A 19909-nucleotide genomic window follows, 5' to 3' on the forward strand; every position below is an offset into this window, starting at 1 on the left:
GAGTGACAAAGACCGGGATTTATTCGGTTCCATCCTTCAATGCCCGCAGCCCCAGCGGCAGCGCTCCGGCCCCGCAGGGATCCCCCCGGTGCCCCCGCGCCAGCACGGGGCCGCGCCGACACGGGGCCGGGGGAGGCTCTCCATGCAGCTCGTGCAGGGGATGGGGCGTCATGGAGTGAGGGTCGGTAACGCGGGCAAGGGGAGGCACAGCAGCATGGAGCAGCAGGGACGGGCTTGAGGGACTTGCCAGGAGCCCCCGCAGGTGCGGGCTGAGGCAGGAGGGGCAGAGGCACGGAGAAGCTGACGAGGAGGAGCCCGGCCGAGGCAGGCTGGAGGCAAGGCAGAGTGGGCAGGCTCCTCTGCAGCTGGAAAGCAGCTCCCCGAAGGAAAAGGCACAACCCCAGGGCTGTGGCTGTATTCCCTCCTCTCTGAGTGTGCTCCACCGACAGCTCCCAGGACAGTGCTGCCCTCGGTCCTTGACCCGGGACTGCTCCCTGAGCAGTTGGGGATGCAGATCTCAACCTGCGATGCAAAGAGCAGTGTCAGCCCCCAACAGGCTGCCACCCCCCAGCCCCCAGGCTCGCTGTGCCCCCAGGCTCACTCACCTGAGAGCCGGTGGCCCAGGCTGGCCATCTTGGCAGGATGTGACATCAACCAGAAGTTGCGCTTGTTCTGCAACTTCTGGAACGGATTTGAGTCTCTCCTCCGCTCCTGCTTCATCTTCTTCAATTTCTTAACCTGTGCAGAGGTAGGAGAGCGCTCAGGTCAGAGTGCAGAGGCCCCAGCCTCCTCCCGCCCGCCCCAGACCAGCACCCACCTTTCCTTTGTCGAACTCCTGGTCCCACTCGTCAATGACGGTCTTGCTTTGAGCCAGTGCTGTGTCCCGAATGGCATCCTGGCTCACGGCCGAAATCTCACCCTGCCAGGTCAAGACTGCAGAGCAGTGAAGTCAGCAGAAGGACCAGCCTGTGCCCCGCTGCACCCACCTGCACCAGGCCCGAGGCTGGAGCCCCTTGCTGCCCACCCTGTGCCAGCCCCACGCCAGGGTACACCTGCCCGCTTCCAGCAGCCCCTGCTTGCACTGGGGTCGGGGAGCTCAGGCCCTGCAGAGCTGGGGGGCTCTGCCCCCACCCAGGGCTTAGGGCAGGGGGGCTGCACAGCTGTTTGCCCACCCAGGTGAGACAGGATTACCTTGTTTGCCATAAGCCTTGTCCAAGGAATTCTGGAGCAGCTTGGCCACCACACTGGACTCCTGGCCCTCAGGAGCTGTGCCAGCCCAGCTGCTGGCCACTGGGCTCAGGGCAGCCAGGGCAGGTCTCTCATCCCCAGCCTGGCTGTCACTGGGATGTGCTGCCACTGCAGAAAGAGGCAGGGTGAGGATGAGCCAGGGGGAGCAAGGGCAGCTACCATGTCCCTCCCTCTCCAAAGTGATCCAGTCCCAGGTAACACCATTTGGACAGACAAAGTCCTCATGGCTGAGGGTGTCTGGGCACACTAGTGCCTGTCCTGGGGGTCAGTCAAGGGGCCTGTCCCCATTTCCTCCTCCAGGGCACAGGACACAGGCACTGCCAGGCAGCTGTGGGACCAGCAAGCACTGGGGATGGCACAGCAGTGCTCCAAGGGGGCTCCTGGGCAGACAAGCCGCTGGCTTGCCCCTGCCAGACACCAGACAGGGCACAGGGTCACACCTGGGGTGGTGGCAGTTGTGGCAGGGACAGTGCTGGCAGCCAGGCTGCTGAGGCTTTCCATCCTCTTGCGTTTGCGGTGCTTGTGCTCTGCAGCCTCCACGCTCTGATGTGTCCTACAGGGCTCTGGCTCAGCTGTCCTGGAGCTGGGGAAGGCAGCAGGGTCAGCTCACACCAGCCAGACCAGAGCAGGAGAGTCTGAGCTTCCCACAGAGCAACAGGGCACAGAGACAGCTGCGCTGCACCCAGGAGAGGTGAACCCACCCACAGGGATCCGGTGGTCAGCAGGATGCATGCTGAGGTACATCCCACCTGCACAAAGATGAGAAACTGCTGACTCAGGAAGCCTGACCTCAGGCTCTCACACGTCCCTCGTCCCTCACCTGTCTGAAGACAGCATCCCAGAGCTGCACTCTTCTGTCTTCTTCAAAGGCCTGTCTTTGCTCCTATTCTTCTTTTTCTTCTTCTTCCTCTTGAGGGGTGAGGCTGGCTCCATGCCCAGGCCCATACTGGGCTCTGGCACATGTTGCTTGGGCCCACTCTTCATGTCCTGACAGACCAGACCATGGCTGAGACCCTTGTGTGCCACCTCCTTCCCCATGACAGACACTGGAGAGACAATTTTCTTCTTGGGGGGCCTGGAGTCTTTATCAGTGAAGTCCTTCTGAGAGGCAATGCTCTCCTTCTTGGGGAGCCTGGAGTCTTTGTCCTTGAAGTCCTCTGCAGAAACAACTCTCTCCTTCTTGGGAGGACTGGAGACTTCATCCTTGTCCTTCACAGCCACAGCACAGGAGCTCCAGTCTGTGCTACGATGTTTCCTCTTCCTTCGCTTCTTTTTGAAGGAACCCTCTGGTTCCTGCTGGCCAGACCCCGTTTCCCTGCTGCCAGAAAGAAGGTGGTGTGAAGTGTGGGCAGTGCAAGCACGGGTCAGCAGCGAGGCCGGGTGCTGAGCAGGCAAGTTGAGCACGAAGCTGAAGGCAGGCTTTTCAGGATTGGGAAGGTCAAGAGCAGATGAGGACAGGCTGAAGGACAGGAAAAGAGGCTGATCCGAAAGCCTGGAAGCCCCAGTCTTCCTCCCTCCCCTGAGGTGCAGAAGCACAACACCCAACAGCTGCCATCTTGTCCACAAAATGGGAATCAGAGGCTGCTCTGCAAGCACTCACAGGTCCCACAAAGACTGGGAATGAGTGGGTGCTGCTGCAGCACATGCTGGTGCTGAAGGCTACAAGAGACACCCAGAGAAAGATCTACACCAGGCTGGTGCCTCCCGATCCCATGGGACATTAGTACAGCGTCAGGCCCTGCAAAGCTCCCTCCCACTCTGTGCTGAAGTCAGCTCTTCTCAGACCTGGAGCAAGCCCTGCCAGCTCTGGAGAACAGAGAAGCTGGCTGCAAGGCCACACAGATACCCCGTGGAGCACCCATGGCCTTCCTGCCATGTGGGAGCCTGGGAGCAATGGCACTGCTTACCTGGACTTGCCCAGAGGCCCAGGAGTGGAGTCAGGATGGGTGGTGGCTGAGGGCTGGGGTTGTGCTTGGTGGTCACTCACGCTCACCTTCTGAGAGGGTTTGCCCTGCAGTTATTGACATAAATAAAATCTTGGCGGTCTAACACCAAGGTTTCCATGAGCCAAGAGAAAAAGGGAAGCCCAGAGAAAGGGGAGGAGAACAGACACAGACAGGGGCAGGGAAGTGGGGGGTGGGAGAATCAGAAGTGTGTTCAGTTAGAACTAAGGAAAAAAGGAAGGAGAGAAATTTAAAGACCTGGAACCCCTGTGCACCCTCCTGAGCCCACTCACTGCCTGTGGAGGAGGAACCCCCACACCCTCCTGCTGTGGCACGACTCCCTGCCACTGGCCCCAGGGGACAGATGACACCAAGAAGGTGCCAAGGCCCCCCCTGCAGGGACTGGCACAGTCACCCCTCTGTCCCAGGCAAGGAGGCAGGAGCCATCCCCTGCATCACTCAGGGATGTGGACACAGCAGGGCCTGCTCCCACAGCCCGACCCAGAGGGGGGAGCAGCCACCACAGCCTGGGTTTGGAGCTGGGGGGCTCTCCCCAGCCACCCCTGTCAGCAGGAGCCCTACATAACCTGTTCAGAAGGCACAAGGGGTCGGCTGGAGTCTCTGGGCAGAAGCTCAGACTCACCTTTTTGGCTGAGAGCTCTGTTTTCCTGGCCAGCAGTGGTGCCGTGGTGCTGCCCCGCTCCAGGGCAGCGCTGCCCAGCGGGGAGGGTTTCACAGGGGCTGTCCCAGAGCTTCTGGGGGCAGCCAGGTCAGAGTCTTTAGGGACAGCTGGCTTGGTACCAGGGCCAGCAGGGAGGTGGGTGCCAGAGTCCCTTCCCTGAGAGGTGCAGAAGCTGCTGGAACTGCTCTTGGCCCTGTGGGTCTCCTTGGCCAGCTGCCCTACTGTGCTGCCCCAGGAATTCTTCTTCAGGGTCCTGGCCATCGCCCCGCAGCTACTGGGCTCCTGGCTGGGCTTCAGCAGCTTGGATGAGGTAGGTGGCTTCTCACTGTCTGAGCCCTGTGGGGGCAGCCCTGCTTTGGCCCTGAACATGGTGCTGGTGGCATGGAAGCCTGTTCTGGACATGCCAGGTGTCTGTAGCTTCTTGGGCCTCTGGCCTGTGTCACAGCCCAGCAGGGTGGCCTCGTGGGTGGCTTTGTGGGGCAGTTTGGATGATGGGGTCTGAAAGGGTAGCTTTGACAGAGCAACTCCGTTTGTCAGCTTTGACCCCATCCCAGGAGAGCTGCGGGCGACAGGGATGCCAACATCACCTGGACCTGGCAGCCCCTTCCCCAGCAGCTTATCTTGTTTCTAGACATGGAGAAAGAGAGAAGTTCAGTGAGGAGAGCCAAGGAGCCACAGACACAGTGATATCACCCTCCCCATGCCCAGCCAGGATCCCTGGGTTCAGCAGGATCAGGATCTCTCCTGCACAACACCCTCCCACTCATCCACCTCCTGGCCTGCCTGCAGCCCCCAGGACCCGTGGAGCAGCAGCTCCTGGGAGCACCAACCTTCAGGACTCACCGGGCCCATGGGTGGCACACACAGGGTCCCATTAATAGCAGGTTTCTTCACTGGCTTGGAGTCACTGGGAGTGCAGCTGGGTGGGCTGAAGGCAGCTGTGGCCATGGGCCCTGCTGAGCTCTTCCTGGGGCTGCCCAGCCTGGGGAAGGCAAAGCACATCAGCCGTGGGGACGTGGGTGAGCAGCACACACGAGGAAGGGGAGCAGGAGGCTGGAGGAGGTGAGGTGCTACAGCAAACCATGACAAGGGGCCAGACCACTCCCTGGCACCCCCCACCCTGGGCCAGCACAAACAGAGGGGCCTTGGGGGGGGGCAGGGGACCAGGAGGCACAGGATGCTCTCTTACCTCAGGTAGAATAGGACGTAGGCCTGCTGGTTGAGAACCACCTTGATGTTGCTGGGGTGGACCTCATGGTCGTTCATTCGATACCACTGCCCATTGCTGGCCTGTGGAAGGAGAACATGGAGCATGGTCAGACTGTGTCTGAGGAGAACAGGGTCAGGGTCTGGCCAAGGAGCCTCCTGGCCTGCAGAGCAGCAGGAACAGCACCCATCATCACAGCTTCTCTCCCCAAAACCCACAGATAGGCCAGGGAGCTCTGTCAGGGCAGACCTTCCTGTTTCCTGCAGTCTGTGCCCCATGTCCAGTGCTCCACACCAGCCACCCTGCCAAGCACCCTCCTTTCTGCACCCTGAAGGGACCCACAAGCATCTACCAGGTCCCAGCCCAGACAGGGTCCCAAGGGAGCATCCCAGGCTCACCTTCACATAGCAGAAGTAGTGCCCAGCATTGCAGCTGTACCCAGAGTGCACCAGCACTGCATAGAGTCCATACGTGATGGGATCGCCCTTGGGCTCGGACATGTAGGGCCGGATGTCCAAGATCTCAGGGTATCCCACGTCCTGTGGAAAGAAGACATCTCAGGAGCTGCCATGGCTTTCTTGCCAGAGCAAGAGCAGCTCTACTCTTGAAGCAGAGCTCGTGTCCCATCTCTTGAGGGAGGGGACAGGCTCTCCCCAGGCAGAGACTGTGGCGAGGAAGATGCCAGGATGAGCCCAACTTCCCCCACTGGGAGCAGGACTGCACCAGGACCACCTCCTGCCTTGCTCGGGGGCAGGACCTCGGGCCAGGACACAGCCCTGGCTGTGGATCACTGAGCTCTCACCTTGGTGATTTTCCTTCCACCCGAAGAGCCGCAACTGCCAAAGCGTTTCAGTGAAATGGTGAGAACGTTGGAGGCTCGGTGGATGGTGAAACGTTTGCTGGCTGACACTTTCTTCCTGCACCTGCCCAGGAAAGCTCAGGCTATTCAAGCTGTTCCAACATCCACATGGCTGCCTGCCCTGGCCACACAGCAATGGCAAACCCGATGGGAATGGTGCTGCTGGCACCGGGCACTGCTCCAGACACCTCCCCACAGCCATGCCTTTGAAGACAAGGCAGCTGAGGAGCAGCAGGCTTCATCACAGGCCCTGCACCTCATGGTTTAGCCACGCAGCAGGCACAGAAGCCCTCCCACACTGTGGCAGCCCTGCCACAGCACAGCCATGGAGCCCGTTATGCCCCAGCAGCCCACACTCACATGCTGCACCTGTAAGCGTTGTCCCCACCCAGCTGCTCTGGCTTCACAAACAGCTCCAAGGCCCGCACGATGTTTGCGGCTCGCTGCAAGGACAGGGTGGAGCTCAGGGCACGTGGGGCCTGCCCACAGCACGGCCCCACTCCCTGCAGAGGAGCTGGCCCAGGAGAGAGCACACAGCACAAGGCTGCAGGCTGCCCCAGAGTCCTGAGCCTGCCCCTGGCACGGCGTGGTGGCTGCTCTGCCCCACAGCACTGCCAGCCTGCACGGAAGGGTCACGGCTCAGGCAACAGGCACTGCCCCGTGAGACAGGAAAGGAGGAAAAACAGCAAGAGCTGCATCCCTACTGCCAGCACCTGTCTGCAGGTTAGGGAGCCTCAGAGCAGGAACATCCCCTTCAAGAGCAGAAAGCCCCATCCCCAACCCTGCAGCAGTACCTCGACCTCCAGGGTCACGTCCAAGTAAGGGTCATAGGTATCCGAGACAGTCTTGCACTCCAAGCATTTCACTGCAAAAGAGCATGGGCACACCCTGCCACACCCCAGCAAGGCACAGACAGCTGCAGCATCCCCCTAGCCCAGGCCTGGGCTCTGGGATGTCAGCACCAGGACTGACAGCCTTGCAGGGAGGAGGGCTGGCACATCCACTCTGTGTTGGGGAAGCAGGTGCTGCCAGACAGCTGGGAACATGGCTCCTTTTGCTGAGGGCAGTGAGCTGGGGACCAGCAGGCAGCAGCTCTTCCCACTGCCACAGCAGGGGTGGTGCCCCACAGGTGCTGCAGGACTGATGGACTGCAGCTCTGGGTAGAGTTAAACATGTGAGCTGTTTTCCCAAAGGGTTTTACTGCCCAGGCCCAGCCCAGCCTGCTGGTACTCACCACGGGACCGCAGGTAACCACCGAAGATCTGGTGAACCAGAGTTGTGGCCTGGGTCTGGCGATCCAGCCTACAGAGAGACAGCAGCACAGCTCTCACACTGCAGCAGCCAACCCTGTCGGACCCTCAGGACAGCCCCCTCTGTGTTCTGGCCAGTGGCTGGGCTGTGGAGCCCCAGGGGCAGTGGGAAGTCACAGCCACTGCCAGACTACTCTCCCTGTGTCCCAGCTGAGGGGTGACACCAGGCTCCAACAAACTCCCTCCTCTCGAGGAAGCAGAAGCTCCTGGCTGGAGCTCAGAGCAGAGACAGTGCTTCCCAGGACAAAGGGTCTGGGGGAAGCTGCCCAGCCACAGAATTGGGGCTGAGCTAACAAGTAGGCCTGTATCCCTCAGGAAGTGGGATGTGATCCCAGCCTGTAGCAGCCTCGGGATTTGGAGGCAGGACTGCAGTTATGCTGAGGTGAAGGAGTCAGCAGAAGGTGAACAACAGCCCAGAGCCCTGTCCCTGAGGGGCAGAGCTGGACCCCACACCCGAGGCCCCTGGAGTCAGAACCTCCCCACAATAAGGCTGACCTGGGGCACATGTTCACTCCACAGTCCACTCCCGTGAGTGCAGGGGACCAGCAAGGGAACAGCAAAGAGCAGTGATGGGCCATCAGGCCCCACATACTTGGTGTAGCCATTCAGGCAGGCCTTCTGCATGGCATCGATGGTGTACCGCAGGAACTCGTGTGCATCCTCCTGCCTGCCAAAGCGCAAGTTATGGGAAATCTCTGCAAGAAAGAGAGGACTCAGCACATGCTGCAACAGATGCCATCCCTCCCTGCCTTCCCTGGGGCAGACTCCAGGGTCTGAGTCCCCTCAACTCAAACCAGACACCAGACTCATGACACAGAGGAAGGCCCTGGCAGCCCAAGAAGGCTCCAGGCACTCCAAGGCTCCATGAGCCATCTCAGTGGAGCTGTTTGCCAAAACATGCCCCAATCCCAACAGTTCTGCTCCCACATTAATCATGGGGGGGGCAGCCCTCCTTACTCTTGAGGTCTCGGATGATGGAGAGTGGCTTTATTGCATTGCCGCTGTTGGCAAACGCCTGAATTGTGTGGTTCTGCATAGTGCACATCATGCAGAAGCTTCCGTGGGCACCTGGAACAGGAGAGACGACACAACGTTGGGGACAAACCCAGGAGAGATGGAGGCAGGACAGGGGATCTCTGGTCCCATACAGCTCAGCCACACTCAGCTTTCCCTGTGAGCTCAATGCCACATGGGGACCAGCTTGTGCCATCCCAGCTGGCACAGCCCATCACAGGAGCAGCCAGGGCAGCTCCCCAGATGAGACAGCGTTCACATTGATAGAAAACAGGTCCCAGGTATGCACTGGGCCAGCCCATAGCTCGCCCTGAGGGGCAGATCCCACAGGCAATGCTATGGATGGGGCTGCAAGGCCTGTGTGTTAACTGTGGTGACAGCTCACAGCAGTGCCTGCCACGCTGCTCTTTTGCACTCCCCACAGTCAGGGGCTGTTCAGGACCCGCCAGCTGAGCCCCCAAGAAGCCAGCAGGCCCCACTGGGCCCATCTTAGTCCTGGGTACACCCAGCAGAGACAAAGTTGCCAAGCTTGGGAACACTGCTATGGCCTGGAAAAGTGAGTAGGACCCAGGAACAGCCTCTTGACAGAGAAACAGGCAGAAAGGAGCAGAGCAGGGGAGGCGCATCCCGATACCTGCACTCCCTCACAGAGCCAGGCACAGAGGTGCTGAGCATAGCACTGTGAACAGCACAGGCAGACGCTGCTTGTCCCTCCCGGCCCCCTGAACCCCGGTCCCCACTCACAGGTCCGTCCGTGCTCCCGGGAGAGCAGGTAGTTGGTGAGTGGCGGCGTGTAGGTCAGGCACTGCAGCGCCGAGTTGAGGAAGCAGGTGTTCCCCAGGTTACTCAGCCCGGCGCCCACCCGGTGGACCCGCTCCCACTTCATGGAGAGGCTCTGGGCTGGGAAGAGCACCTTCTGCGGAGGGGGGATCCCGTCCCCCGGGGCCCTCGGCGGGGCATGGCTGTGTCCTGCGGGGAGCAGACAGTCAGAGGGGCAGGAGCACAGGGGGGTCCCTTCACCCTCTCCACTTACCCGGGGGGTTCTGCGGCCGCTCGGGAAGGCTGCCGGTGACGCCGAGGGGGCGGCCGATGGCCTCGGCCCCGATGTGCTCGTACTTGTCCCGCAGGTGCCCGAGCTGCCCGGCCAGGCCGCGGCGGGCGGGCACGAACTCGATGCGCTGCTGCAGCACGGAGCGGGCGGCGGCGGCCAACGGCCGGCCCAGCTCAGCTGCCGCCTCCCGCCGCCCCGGCTCCAGCGCCTCCCGCAGCTTCTCCGCGATCATCGCCGTGGGCGGCCGGCTCGGCGGGCCCGGCGGCCGCGGCTGCAGAGAGGGCGGAAAGGGGCGGCTGAGCGGGGGGCACCGGCCAGGCAAGGCCGCTCCCGCGGCGCTCCGGCTCTCAGAGCAGCCGGCCGCCGCCACGGCCCCCTCGGCGGGTCCCTCGGCCGCCGCGGGCACCGCAAAGCCCCCGCCGCCACCCGCGACCCCGAGAGCCGCCGCCGCGCGGTCTCGGCCCGGCCGCCGCCATATGCGGCCCGGCCGGCCCCGGCGCTCCGCTCCCCACGGGCGGCCCCGCCGGCAGGGCCGAGGAGCGCGGCGAGACGGGGGCGCAGGCCCCGGCGTCCCCGGGCCCGTCCCGCCCGGTCCCGGCAGCGCTCACCATCCGGGTCCCGCCGCACGCACGTGTCGCCACACCGCCAGCAGCTCCTTCCGCCCCGGCCCCGCGGGGCGGCCGCGGCGCCTCGCCCGGCGCAGCCCGGACCGCGGGCGCTCCGCCCCTTGCTCGGGAGAGCCAACGGAGACACGAGCTCCGCCCGCTGCGAGCCCGGCGCCACCGAGGCAGGACGCGGCTGCCGAGGCGAAGGCGGCTGGCAACGCCGCGCCCAGAGTGGACGGTCCCACCAGGGCACGTTTCCACGCGGACCGGCCACCATGCGGTACCCCGGGTACCTCAGCCCTCGCCCCCTGAGTCACGGCCCCGCCCGGTCCCCCTCCCGGTCTCGTCGGATCCCGCCCCCGGCGCTGCCGCCCGCGTCCGAAGGTGGGCCCGCGGCAGCTGTTCCCCTCCCTGTCCCGTTCCCTTCCCTCCGGCGGCCCCGCGGGCATCGCTTCTCTCCGCTGCTGAGCAGGGGCGGCGGAGGCCGGGGCTCCGGTTGGGTCCGGAGGGGTCTGAGGGGATCCCGGCCGAGCCGCCGCAGGGCCGAGCCGGAGCAGCGTCCCCGCCCTCTTCCCCCTTGCTCTGGAGCTCCCAGCACGGACCCTGTGCCGGTACCGGGGCGGCTCCAGCGCCGGACGAAGAGACGGAAATCACGGCACAGGGACGACAGAGCCGGCGGCAAAACAAGTGGCGATATTGAAGTCAAAGACAGAGGAGCAGCAGCGACAGGAGCACAACGAGTACAGCCATACAGAGCGCCCGGGATGCGCGGTCGGGACTGAGTAAAGGTTGGGGTTTTTTTTTCTTTTTCTTTCTTTTTAATTTTTCTCTTTAATATGTTGAAATTGCCCAGACTGGTCCAGTACGACATCTCAAACCTTACAGGGACGCACAGCATGAAAACCCCACGGGCACAGGGCTGCAGGGAGCATTCCCGGCACGCTCCCAAAGCCATGGGTGCACGTGCCAGTGCCACAGCAGCTCCGCAGCACACACCAGCATCGCTGTGGCATGGGGATGGCTCAGAGAACTCAGGGCCGAGGGGTGTGAGGCGGTCACCGCAGGGGACAGGTTTTCCTGCCGTGCCCTGATGCCAGTTCCAGGCTCCACTCCCACACCGCAGAGAAAGGAGCTTGCCTGGCTGCAGTGGTGCTGAGGGCCACGGCATGGCCCCGATCTGCACGAGGCAATGATGGAGACCCTGTGCCCATGCAGCCAGAGCTCCGGCCCCTGGTGCCCTGCCAAGGGCTCCAGGTCGAGCCTGTCCAATGGTGGCATCTGCAGAAGGATCTGTAGGAGGCTGCAGGGGAACAGAGACCCCTGGAGAAAGGACCTTGTGGAGAGAGAGGCAACAGTGCAGGGGTGCACGTCAGGGGTCACCCCAGATATGCTAACATGCCCCTCCAGCTTTCTGGGACAAGGCACCTGTGCAGGAGTCATCTGGCCCTGTGAAGGGCGCGGAGCCCCTTGCTGGGGGCTGTGCCCAATGGTAAAGCCCCCCAGAGCCCCTGCCCAGAGGGGTACCCTTCTGGCACCCCGAAGGGAGAGGTAGGTGCTGGGGGGAGGGGTACAGCAGGGTTGCCAGGTGCTGTGGTGGGGAGGGCTGTGTGTCTGGAGCTGTGGGGGAGGCTCCCGCAGCGGGGCACTGGTAGACCTGCTACGCAGCCAGGGCAGCTCCCACCACTCACAAGGGCTTGATTCCTTCACAGCTGCCAGAGCCGAGCATGGCTGGGGGATTGTGACCCTGGCAGGGAGGTCCCCACACCCTGCTCAGCCCTGCCACAAGCGAAGGACACCCGGTGCAGCTGCGGGCTGCCAGGAGCCCACAACAGAGCAGGTCCCTGGCCCTGGCCCCCACACACGGGTGGCAGCCACCGGGGCCCCCTGCAGCCGAGTGGATTTTCATGCTGTCTCCAGGATTTGATATCAGCGTGGACCAGTCTAACATCTCGCAGGTTTTTTCTACTGGCTACTGGAATGCGCTCGTTTGGCTTAGGGGTCCTCGATGTCGAGAAACTCTTGCTTGGGGGGGGCCATGCCGCGGTACCAGGCGCATGAGCCATCGCTCCTCTTGATGCAGGCGTAGTGCTTCGCCTGCCGCCCATCCACGTTGTTCTTCTCCATCGCCCAGTCTGTCCACAGACACTCGTCCGAGGAGGAGACGAAGCAGGGGATGGAGAGGCAGCGCGAGATCTGTGCGTAACAGAGACTGTCACCCACCAACCCGAGGGGGCATGGGGCCAGGGGAAGCAGCATGCTGTGCTTCGTCCACCCCCCAGCTCTGCACAGGGATGCCAGGCTGACCCTGCCCTGTGGGGCACAGTGGGGATGTAACCCCAATGCAGGGAAATGGGGAACCCCTGGTTGCCAGTCCCAGGGCTGGCCTTAGTTCCCAGCCAGAGGAAGACAGAGGCAGGGCTGCCTTTCCTGTGCCCAGCTACGTGCTCTGTGACCCTGCACAACGTCACCCATGAAGGACAGGGAAGAACATCTCACTGTGGAGCCCACCCCTGGCTGGGGGCTGCAGACCCTCCCTGGGGTGGGGCGTGGGGCATGTGGGAGGCAGCCTGGTTGCTCACCTTGCACTCGCAGCCCATCTGGTACCGCTGGTTTAGGCTCTTCTTCTGGGTTGGGGTCAGCGAGTCCCAGGTGGACACCAAGTCGCAGAGCGTGATGTGCATCTTGCCATTGCCCTCTGACTTGCCTGGGGAGAGGCCACACAGACCACTCAAGGGGGTTGCCCAGGGCCTCGAGAGCCCACACTGACTTGTGGTGCCGGGGGCACCTCACTGTGCCCTCTCCCTAGTGACTCTGGTGAGCAGAGGCTTGTCCCCAGCTGCCCCCACCATGGCTCAGGGCTGCCGAGCACAGCCAGGGGGTTCCCCAAGGGCTGGTGGCGGGAGCAGGAGGGGCAACAGGAGAACGTGCCCAGGGAGCAGGCACACATCAGGCATCTTGCGGGGCACATGGGGCATCCTGGCCAGCAGTGTCCCAATGCCCCCCAGAGCCCTCCCGCAGGGCTCACCTGCGATGAGATACTCCTTCTTCCCGCCGGTGTCCAGCAGCCGGCCGCACACGGCAGTGGATGGAGCCGTGTAGATGAACTCTATGTCCTGGTCAGGGCCCTTGAACATCTGGGGAGCAGAGCGGGGCGTGAGTGGCTGGTGAAGGGGCCACCCCACAGCCCCAGCCTCCTGACCTGATGATGTGCCCCGTTACCTTGATCTGCTTGATCTCATACTGGATGCGTTTGATTGGATTCCCGTATATGTCGTTCCCCGAATCCACCTCCTTTGCAGAGACGGCCTTGGCCCGGATCACTGGAAGGGAGAGGTGAGGTAAGGGGGTGATCAGTCCCACTCAGCCCCTGCATCTCACAGGGTCTCCCACCTTCACTGGGACTACTGCCCGCAGCAGACCCCACTGCCTGCCTGGCTGCCCCCAGAGCCGGCTGTCACCCGCTGTCCCCAGAGGGATGGGGCTCTGGCACGTGCAGGACAGTGACCAGCAGCATTGCACCAGCAGCCTCAAGGTGGGTGATAAGGAAAGTTCACAACAGGATCACCTGGCCCCGGGGCTGGTGAGGCCATGGCACAGTGAGCCGGGGACAGCTCTGCTGTGGCAGGGTCTCTGCGGTCATGCTGCTGCCACAGCCCAGGATGTGTGCTCTGGCATGTGAGGGCTCGGCACGTGGCAGTGACCTGCAGGGGCCAGTGGGCAGGGCGGGCAGCCAGCTCAGCCTTACTCACCGGCTGGGACATCGGGCTGGCTCATGCTGGGCACGGTGCCTGGGTCCCTGCACTGGGACCTGCAGCCCCCAGTTGTGCCCAGCTCCCATCACCAGGGCAGGGACTGAAGCTCCCAGGCAGCACTAGGGACGCTGATGGTGAAGGGGACAGTGGCCATGCCAAAGCTAGGGCTCCGGCTCAGCACTCAGAGGATGGAGGGGGCCTGGCTGCAGGGCAGGGGCTGGCAGGGCTCTGTGCTCTCCCAGGGGTACCCCCATCCAAGGGAAGGGCAGCTCCCCACCCTGCAGGGCTCCCCCTGCCCTGCCAGCCCCCCGAGCACTGTGGGGCAGGGAACAGGGAGCTGGGCATGCTCACGGAGTTCATCCTAGTTCATGTCCCCACTGAAGGGTGCTGGGCTGGGAGCAGCCAGGGACATGCAGAGGTCACCCACTGCCTGGCACAGAGGAGCTTTCCCACCTGGCATGGCCAGGAGAGGGAATCTGACCACGCTCTATAAATACCACGGGCTGAGGGGGCACGCAGGCAGGCTATTTAAGCTGAAGGTCAGGGGGGCATGGCCCCACGTGGGCACCAGCAAGTGCCAACAGAGTTTACACTGGAAAGGTGACAGTGGCACCCACATGAGCAGGGACCAGTGGAGAGGTTTCCCAAAATGGCCATCCCCAGTCACCGGCAGCACTCGTTCTGTGCGGGGCTGGGGGAAGCAATGGCTGCACTGGGGGCTTTCCCAACTGCTGCCATCCCTTGGGAAGGTCAGCGCCTCAGCCATGCCTGCGGACAGCGCCCACTCCTGTATCAGCAGTGAGCTGGGATCACTGCAGACACAGCCACCCCTCGCCCCGGCCACCGTGCCTCCCGTGAGCCCAGCCCTGCGCGCCGCCCGTGTAACTCGGGTGCAGCCAGTGCCGGCTCCCGTGCGGGGAATGGTTGCTGGTTCAGTGGGCTCCAGCCTTTTCCATTCACGTGCTGATGAATCACTTGACAAAAATGCAGCCCGATTCTGGGTGGATTTGTTCTGAACAGTGCGGCTTTGTGGAGGGGACGACTGTGCTGTGCTTTCCCCGCCAAGACCCCGCGGTGCAGCCAAGCTGCTCCACGCCCGCCAGGAGCCAGGGCAGCGGAGGGAGCCCTGAGGAAAGCCTGGGATGGGGAGTCTGGGCAAGGGATGGAGGAAACCTCCAGGTGACCAATAACCAGTAGTCAGACCTCTGCAAACTCCAGTGCCCCCACTGGCCTTGTCACCCACCACTCCTGCTGCCAACGTGGGCAACCACCAGCCAGGGCTGGAGCCCAGACCCTCTGTAAAATGAGCCAAGGCTCTCTGGCTCCTGGGGTGCGTGGCAGGCACAGCACACAGTTGGCACTGGCTTACCAACTTGGACCAGGGAAATGCTGGAAACACTCCTTCCCCTGGCAGGCCAAGCAAGAAGATGCTCTGTGGGAGCAGAGGGTCCCCTGGCAGAGTGGGACCCCCACTGGTGACATCTCCTGGGTGGGTCCCAAGGGCTGCCACTGTGGCCTCCCCACAGTGAGGACTCTGGACCCTCCAGGGACAGAGACCCTGCAAGGTAAGCAGGTCCCCTTGCTGCCCTCTGCCACCGGCATCACCTGGGGACACATAGAGTCATCCAGTGCCACAAAACCACCAGGTTTTTCTCTCTGGGCTTGCCAGTGATGGGTTTTGTGCTCCCTGGCCCCATGTGGGGCTACCCCACGTCACAGCACCACTGTGCTCACCTGTGCCCCATGGGAAGAAGGTCAGCCCAAGGGCCCTTAGTCATGGGACCCCCATTCTGGCCCAATACTTGCAGGATGGCTGCCCCTTCCTCTGCTCTGCCACCCAAAACCCCACCGAGCCACCCTGCCCACACGCATCCGCAGCTGCCCGGGAAGCGCCCGCAGACAGCAGGGGCCACTGCTGGGCTGGATGCCCGGAGAACAAAGCTCCCTTCTCCAGGGCTGCTGGCAGCAAAGGGGCTGGCTGCCAGTGCCAGCACTGCCCGCTGCCTGCCTGGCACTGCCGGCCCAGGCACCTGACCCCGTGGCGAGGGCAGCCCCGTGGTCACTCCAGCCCTGCTGGAGGCCGGCGGAGCTGGGGAGATAGCTAACCACCCTGGGAGGATTCCTGCCCCTAGCGCTGCCCGGCGCAAGGGCCACAGCCACCGCCCAGGGGCTTGCTGGCATCCCGGTGCCCGCCCCGGCACAGCGGGGTGAGGCTGCTGAGGCTGCAGGCACGCCGGGCTGAGCAGGGCAGCGGGGGCCATGCAGGCTCCCAGGTGCCCAGCGGTGCCGCGGGGCGGCGGGCGGCAGAACGCCGGTCCCGCTCGCCCGCCGGCCTGCGCGGGAGCCACGGGCTGAGCGCTGCCGTGGCCGCGTGCGTCATTCCGGCCGCTGACGGGAGCGGGATGGAGCCCAATCAGCGGCAGCCCCCGCGTCAGCCCACGGCCCCTCTGCGCCAGCCGCACGGCAGGGCTCGGCTGCCGCGCTCGGCAGGGCGGCACCGGGCACCGGCACCGGGCACCGGCAGGCTCGGCGGGGTTTGCGGGCGGCTGCACGCCCGCGGGCACAGCTCCCACCACGCCCCCGCAAATCCCCTCCTCTGCCCGGTCCCTGCTGGCTACTGACAGCCCCCACACTCATCACCGCGCCCATCCCGAGGAACCGAGCCCTGGGACGGCTGGGATCGGTGCAATCCAGCTGCCCGGCCCAGCTGCACCGAGCCCTGCTCTCCCCTGCCTCAGCCACCGCCTGCTGCCTGGCAGGGGCAAAGCCACGGCTTTGGCTGGAAGGGCTCAGCATCACCCCCACGCTGCTCCAGAGGAGATGCAGCAGGAGCTGGGTGTCCTGCTGTGGCACCACTGGGCAGCTGAGCATCTCCTGCAGCAGAGCAGCCCAGCAGAGCCCAGCAGGGCACAGCCCCAGTGAGGGATGGTGGATGGGGCAGCCCCAAGCCCTTGGGCCCTGCAGAAAAGCCCTGCTCATCTCATAAGCCAGGACAGGCAAGCGCAGGCTGGCAGGTTCTAAGCCACCAGGCCCAGTGACACAATCCCAGCCCCTCTATGACCCCCAGCCCCTCAGGCTCCCCCACTCAATGCAGAGCTGCATCTGCCTCCCCTCGCACCGCCTGGAAGCGCAGCTCTGGGCTGTGGCTGCCCCAGTCCCTGCACAGAGCAGAGCAAGTGCAGGGGCAGGTACAAGGCCAGAGGGGCCATGGGGATGTGGCAGGCGCTGCCCATGCCACGGAGAGCAGATCCCAGGCTCCAGGGCCAGGACCCCACAATTGTGCTCAGCCTGATACCCCATACTGAGGGTTGAGCATGAGCCTTGGGGTCCCTTCACCTCGGGTGCACCCACCCAGCACTGCAGGACATCAGCCATCCCCACACCACCACATTTTTGTCAAGGGCCCAGCCTGGACACAGCTCCCTCGGCCACAGCAGCTGGGAAAGGTCCCAGCAGCATCGGGGGCCCAGGTCCTCCCTGGGCTCCACACACCTGCTGGGATGGAACTGGCTGAGGAACATCCCAACTCCAGAGAGCATCCCACGGGAAGATAAGCGGCAGCAAGGCCAGGGCACACAGGACCATCCCAGGCTGTGCCCCGCTCTGTCCCCAAGCCCAGCACTGTTTTCATTTAGGCCCACACGAAGCACATTTGATACACACGAGCTGCACAAGCGCCTTGGGCTGGGAGCCAGAAGGTGCCAGCGCTGCCGGCAGCACGGCTGGGAGTGCGCTGCCTCGGCAGGACGGGCCCCGGGTGCCGGCAGGACGGGCACCTGCTGAGGGCGGCGGGGCGGCTGGGGAGCACAGCTCGGCTCAGCAGAGCCCTGCCAGGGACAGTGCAGACAGCCAGGGCCGCCAAGACAGACAGTGACTCAGCAGCTGAGTCAGGGCTGAGCCGGCACCCCACGACAGGCAGTGAGTCACGAGTGCCCCGAAAGCTGATCCTGACAGCAGCGTGATGGGAAGCCACAGCCGCACTACCCGAGCAGGCAGAGGGCATCCTGTGGGCCAGGGACACCAGCTCCAGCAGCAGCTACAAAAACCCAGTGCTCCATTTTGTCTCAAAACCTCCCTGTCCCCAACACGCCTCGTGGTGAGGCTGGGCACCCAAGGCAGCAGCCAAGTGCTGTGGGAGTTGCCCTCACAGAGGAAAGACGCTGGGAGTGGGGTCTGGAAGAGACGCCCGTGAGGAACATCCTGGATGTGGAGCAGGGGACAGGGCAGGGCTATCCAGAGGTTAGGGCTGCCTCAGTGTTTGGGAATGTTACCTCTCCAGCTGAGCCTGGGAACGGGCCCGCAAAGGAAAGCGCCGGGAACTGGGGCCGGCCTGTTGGGTTCATATGTTAAAATTTAATAAGGGCATTATTCATAGAAAGAGGAATCCAGATCCCGGCGCTGCCAAGCCCTCCCTTTCAGCAGCATCCAAGCCGAACAAAGTGGGACGGGGGAAAGGAAATGCCTGGAAATAAGGCGCAGACAGGGGTGACCAAGCCGTGGCGGCAGCTGCCGGGGACAGGGGCTCCTCCGGGCTCCGGGCCGGTGCCGTGGCCGCACTCGGAGGGTCCCGGTCGCCGCCGGGCCCCAGCCCCGCGCTGCCACGTACCTCGCGGTGTCACCAGAGCCGGGGGAGGCCGGGCCCACCCGTGTCATTCACGGGGGGCGGCCGGTGGGGACCCGGCCCCGGCGTAGCCACGCTCCGGTCGCCCCTCGCCGCGGCGGAGGCGCCCCCGGGAGCGCGGCCGGGCGCGGGACCCCCCCCCCGGGACGGCGGGAGGAGGCGCGGGGCGGGACGGGCACAGCCCGCACGGACGGACCGCGCCCGGCCGCGCATCCGCGCCCGCCGACACACCCCCGGGCCGGGCGGGCGCTGCGGGCAGGTGCCGGGGCTCGGGGGGCTCTGCCCGCTCCCCGCCCGCCCCGCGCCAACTTTCCGGTGCTTCCCCCGCCGCGAAGTTGTCGCGGGCGGGGCCGGGCGGGGGCTCGGGGGGCTCGGGGCGGGGTTCCCCGCGGCGCTCACCTACGTCGGCGTTGCAGAAGGCCTGTTGCGGGTGGATGGGCGAGCAGCTGCAGGCGTCGGCCGGGCGGGCCCTGCCGAGCAGCAGCACCGCCAGCCAGGCCAGCAGGCTGGGCAGCGCGGCGGGCATGGTGCGGGGCTGCGGGCGCGGCCACCCGGCCCCGATCCCGCACCCTCCGCCGGGCCCGGCCGAGCCGCCGCCGGGAACTTGGGTCCGGCCGGGGCGGGCGCTCTGCGGCCGCCGCTCCGTTGCCTTCGCGGAGCCGTTCGCTTCCTCTCCGCCGCGCTCGGCCTCGCTCTTTAACGTGCTCCGGGGATCTGCTGCTCCTCCTCCGCGTGGCGCGGGGCCAGCCCGGCTGCGCCCGCCCTCCGCGGGATGCGGCTCCGCCGCGACCGCTGCCCCCGCCCCGGCACGGCCCCCGCCGCGGGCACCGGCCGCCCCCGCCCCGGCGCATCCCGCCCGCCCCCCGGCCCCATCGCTCCCGGACCCCCGCCCTCGGAGCCCAAAGCCCCGCGCCGTAGCTGCCCCTGCTCCCGCCGAGCGGAGCGGCGGATGGCCGGACAGGCGGCAGTTCTGTCCCGAGAATCCCTCCCCACCTTCGGCACCTCCATCCCAGCCTGTCCCACACCCGAGCTCCCCTGCCTGCCCCCTTCTCCCATTGGGGGTCCGGTGCCCCTGCCCCAGGCCTCTCCCCATGGCAGCAGCTCCTGCCCTGGAGCACAGCTCCAAAAACCCACCTTGTCTCTATCCCGGATGCAGATGGGGTTTAACCCCGGCGGGCAGCTCAGCCCCCAGCTGCTTTTGGTTCATTCTTCCCAGCTGGGTGGTGAGAGAACTGCGGGCCGAGATGAAGCTGAAGCAAAAGCCACACATAAGCAAAGCAAAGCAGGGAATTCTTTCACCCCTCGCCATGGCAGGCAGGTGCTCCCCATGCCCAGGGCAGCTGGGGTCCAGCACGTGAGGGTGATTTGGGAAGACAAACACCATCAGTCCAAATGTTCCCCCCTTCCTCTTTCTTCCCCCAGCTCTATACACCGAGTGTGATTCCATACAGTGTGGAATATCCCTTGGGTCAGCTGTTCTCTGTCCCCTCCCGACTGCCTGTGCCCCCCCAGCCTCTCGCTGGTGGGATGAAGAGAACAGGCCTCAAGCTGTGCAAATGCTGCTCAGCAGTAATGAAAACATCACTGTTATCAACACTGTTCCCAGCACAAATCCAA

The 19909-nt window shown here is 64.3% G+C and overlaps 2 protein-coding genes across 4 annotated transcripts; both read right to left on the reverse strand.

The window, feature by feature from the left end:
- Positions 1-3: 3 nt before the first annotated feature.
- USP36 (ubiquitin specific peptidase 36) lies at positions 4-10047 on the reverse strand. Of its 3 annotated transcripts, none has more exons than XM_030233026.2 (20): positions 9923-10047; positions 9297-9585; positions 9008-9232; positions 8207-8317; positions 7842-7944; positions 7174-7241; positions 6734-6804; positions 6300-6382; positions 5883-6003; positions 5479-5619; positions 5063-5163; positions 4717-4855; positions 3835-4500; positions 3156-3259; positions 2069-2707; positions 1689-1831; positions 1192-1356; positions 818-933; positions 606-738; positions 4-522 (listed from the first exon to the last, which is right to left on the reverse strand). In XM_030233026.2, exons 1-20 carry the CDS (start codon positions 9923-9925, stop codon positions 518-520), a joined length of 3426 nt encoding a protein of 1141 aa, XP_030088886.2. In that variant the 5' UTR covers positions 9926-10047; the 3' UTR covers positions 4-517. The 3 variants fall into 3 exon arrangements, with proteins under 3 accessions (XP_030088886.2, XP_050837304.1, XP_050837303.1); XM_050981347.1 differs by having other exon boundaries at positions 2069-2563; positions 9923-10017; XM_050981346.1 differs by having other exon boundaries at positions 2069-2566; positions 9923-10016.
- Positions 10048-10591: 544 nt separating this feature from the next.
- Positions 10592-18851, reverse strand: TIMP2 (TIMP metallopeptidase inhibitor 2). The gene is made up of 5 exons (XM_030232965.2): positions 18692-18851; positions 13139-13239; positions 12945-13053; positions 12499-12623; positions 10592-12112 (listed from the first exon to the last, which is right to left on the reverse strand). The coding sequence occupies exons 1-5, from the start codon at positions 18816-18818 to the stop codon at positions 11912-11914; spliced, it is 663 nt and encodes a 220-aa protein (XP_030088825.1). The 5' UTR covers positions 18819-18851; the 3' UTR covers positions 10592-11911.
- Between the last annotated feature and the right edge of the window lie 1058 nt (positions 18852-19909).

Source organism: Serinus canaria, chromosome 18 (genome assembly GCF_022539315.1).
Source record: "Serinus canaria isolate serCan28SL12 chromosome 18, serCan2020, whole genome shotgun sequence".
NCBI lineage: Eukaryota > Metazoa > Chordata > Aves > Passeriformes > Fringillidae > Serinus > Serinus canaria.

Coding starts and splice junctions, on each gene's coding strand:
- TIMP2 (XM_030232965.2), bottom strand. CDS start 18,818: ATGCCCGCCGCGCTGCCCAGCCTGCTGGCCTGGCTGGCGGTGCTGCTG. Junction 12,624..12,944: donor GAAGGAGTATCTCATCGCAG/GTGAGCCCTGCG, acceptor GCCTCTCCCCAG/GCAAGTCAGAGGGCAATGGC. Junction 12,113..12,498: donor AGATGGGCTGCGAGTGCAAG/GTGAGCAACCAG, acceptor TGTTACGCACAG/ATCTCGCGCTGCCTCTCCAT.
- USP36 (XM_030233026.2), bottom strand. Junction 5,164..5,478: donor ACTACTTCTGCTATGTGAAG/GTGAGCCTGGGA, acceptor CTCCTTCCACAG/GCCAGCAATGGGCAGTGGTA. Junction 3,260..3,834: donor CAGAGCTCTCAGCCAAAAAG/GTGAGTCTGAGC, acceptor CAATAACTGCAG/GGCAAACCCTCTCAGAAGGT.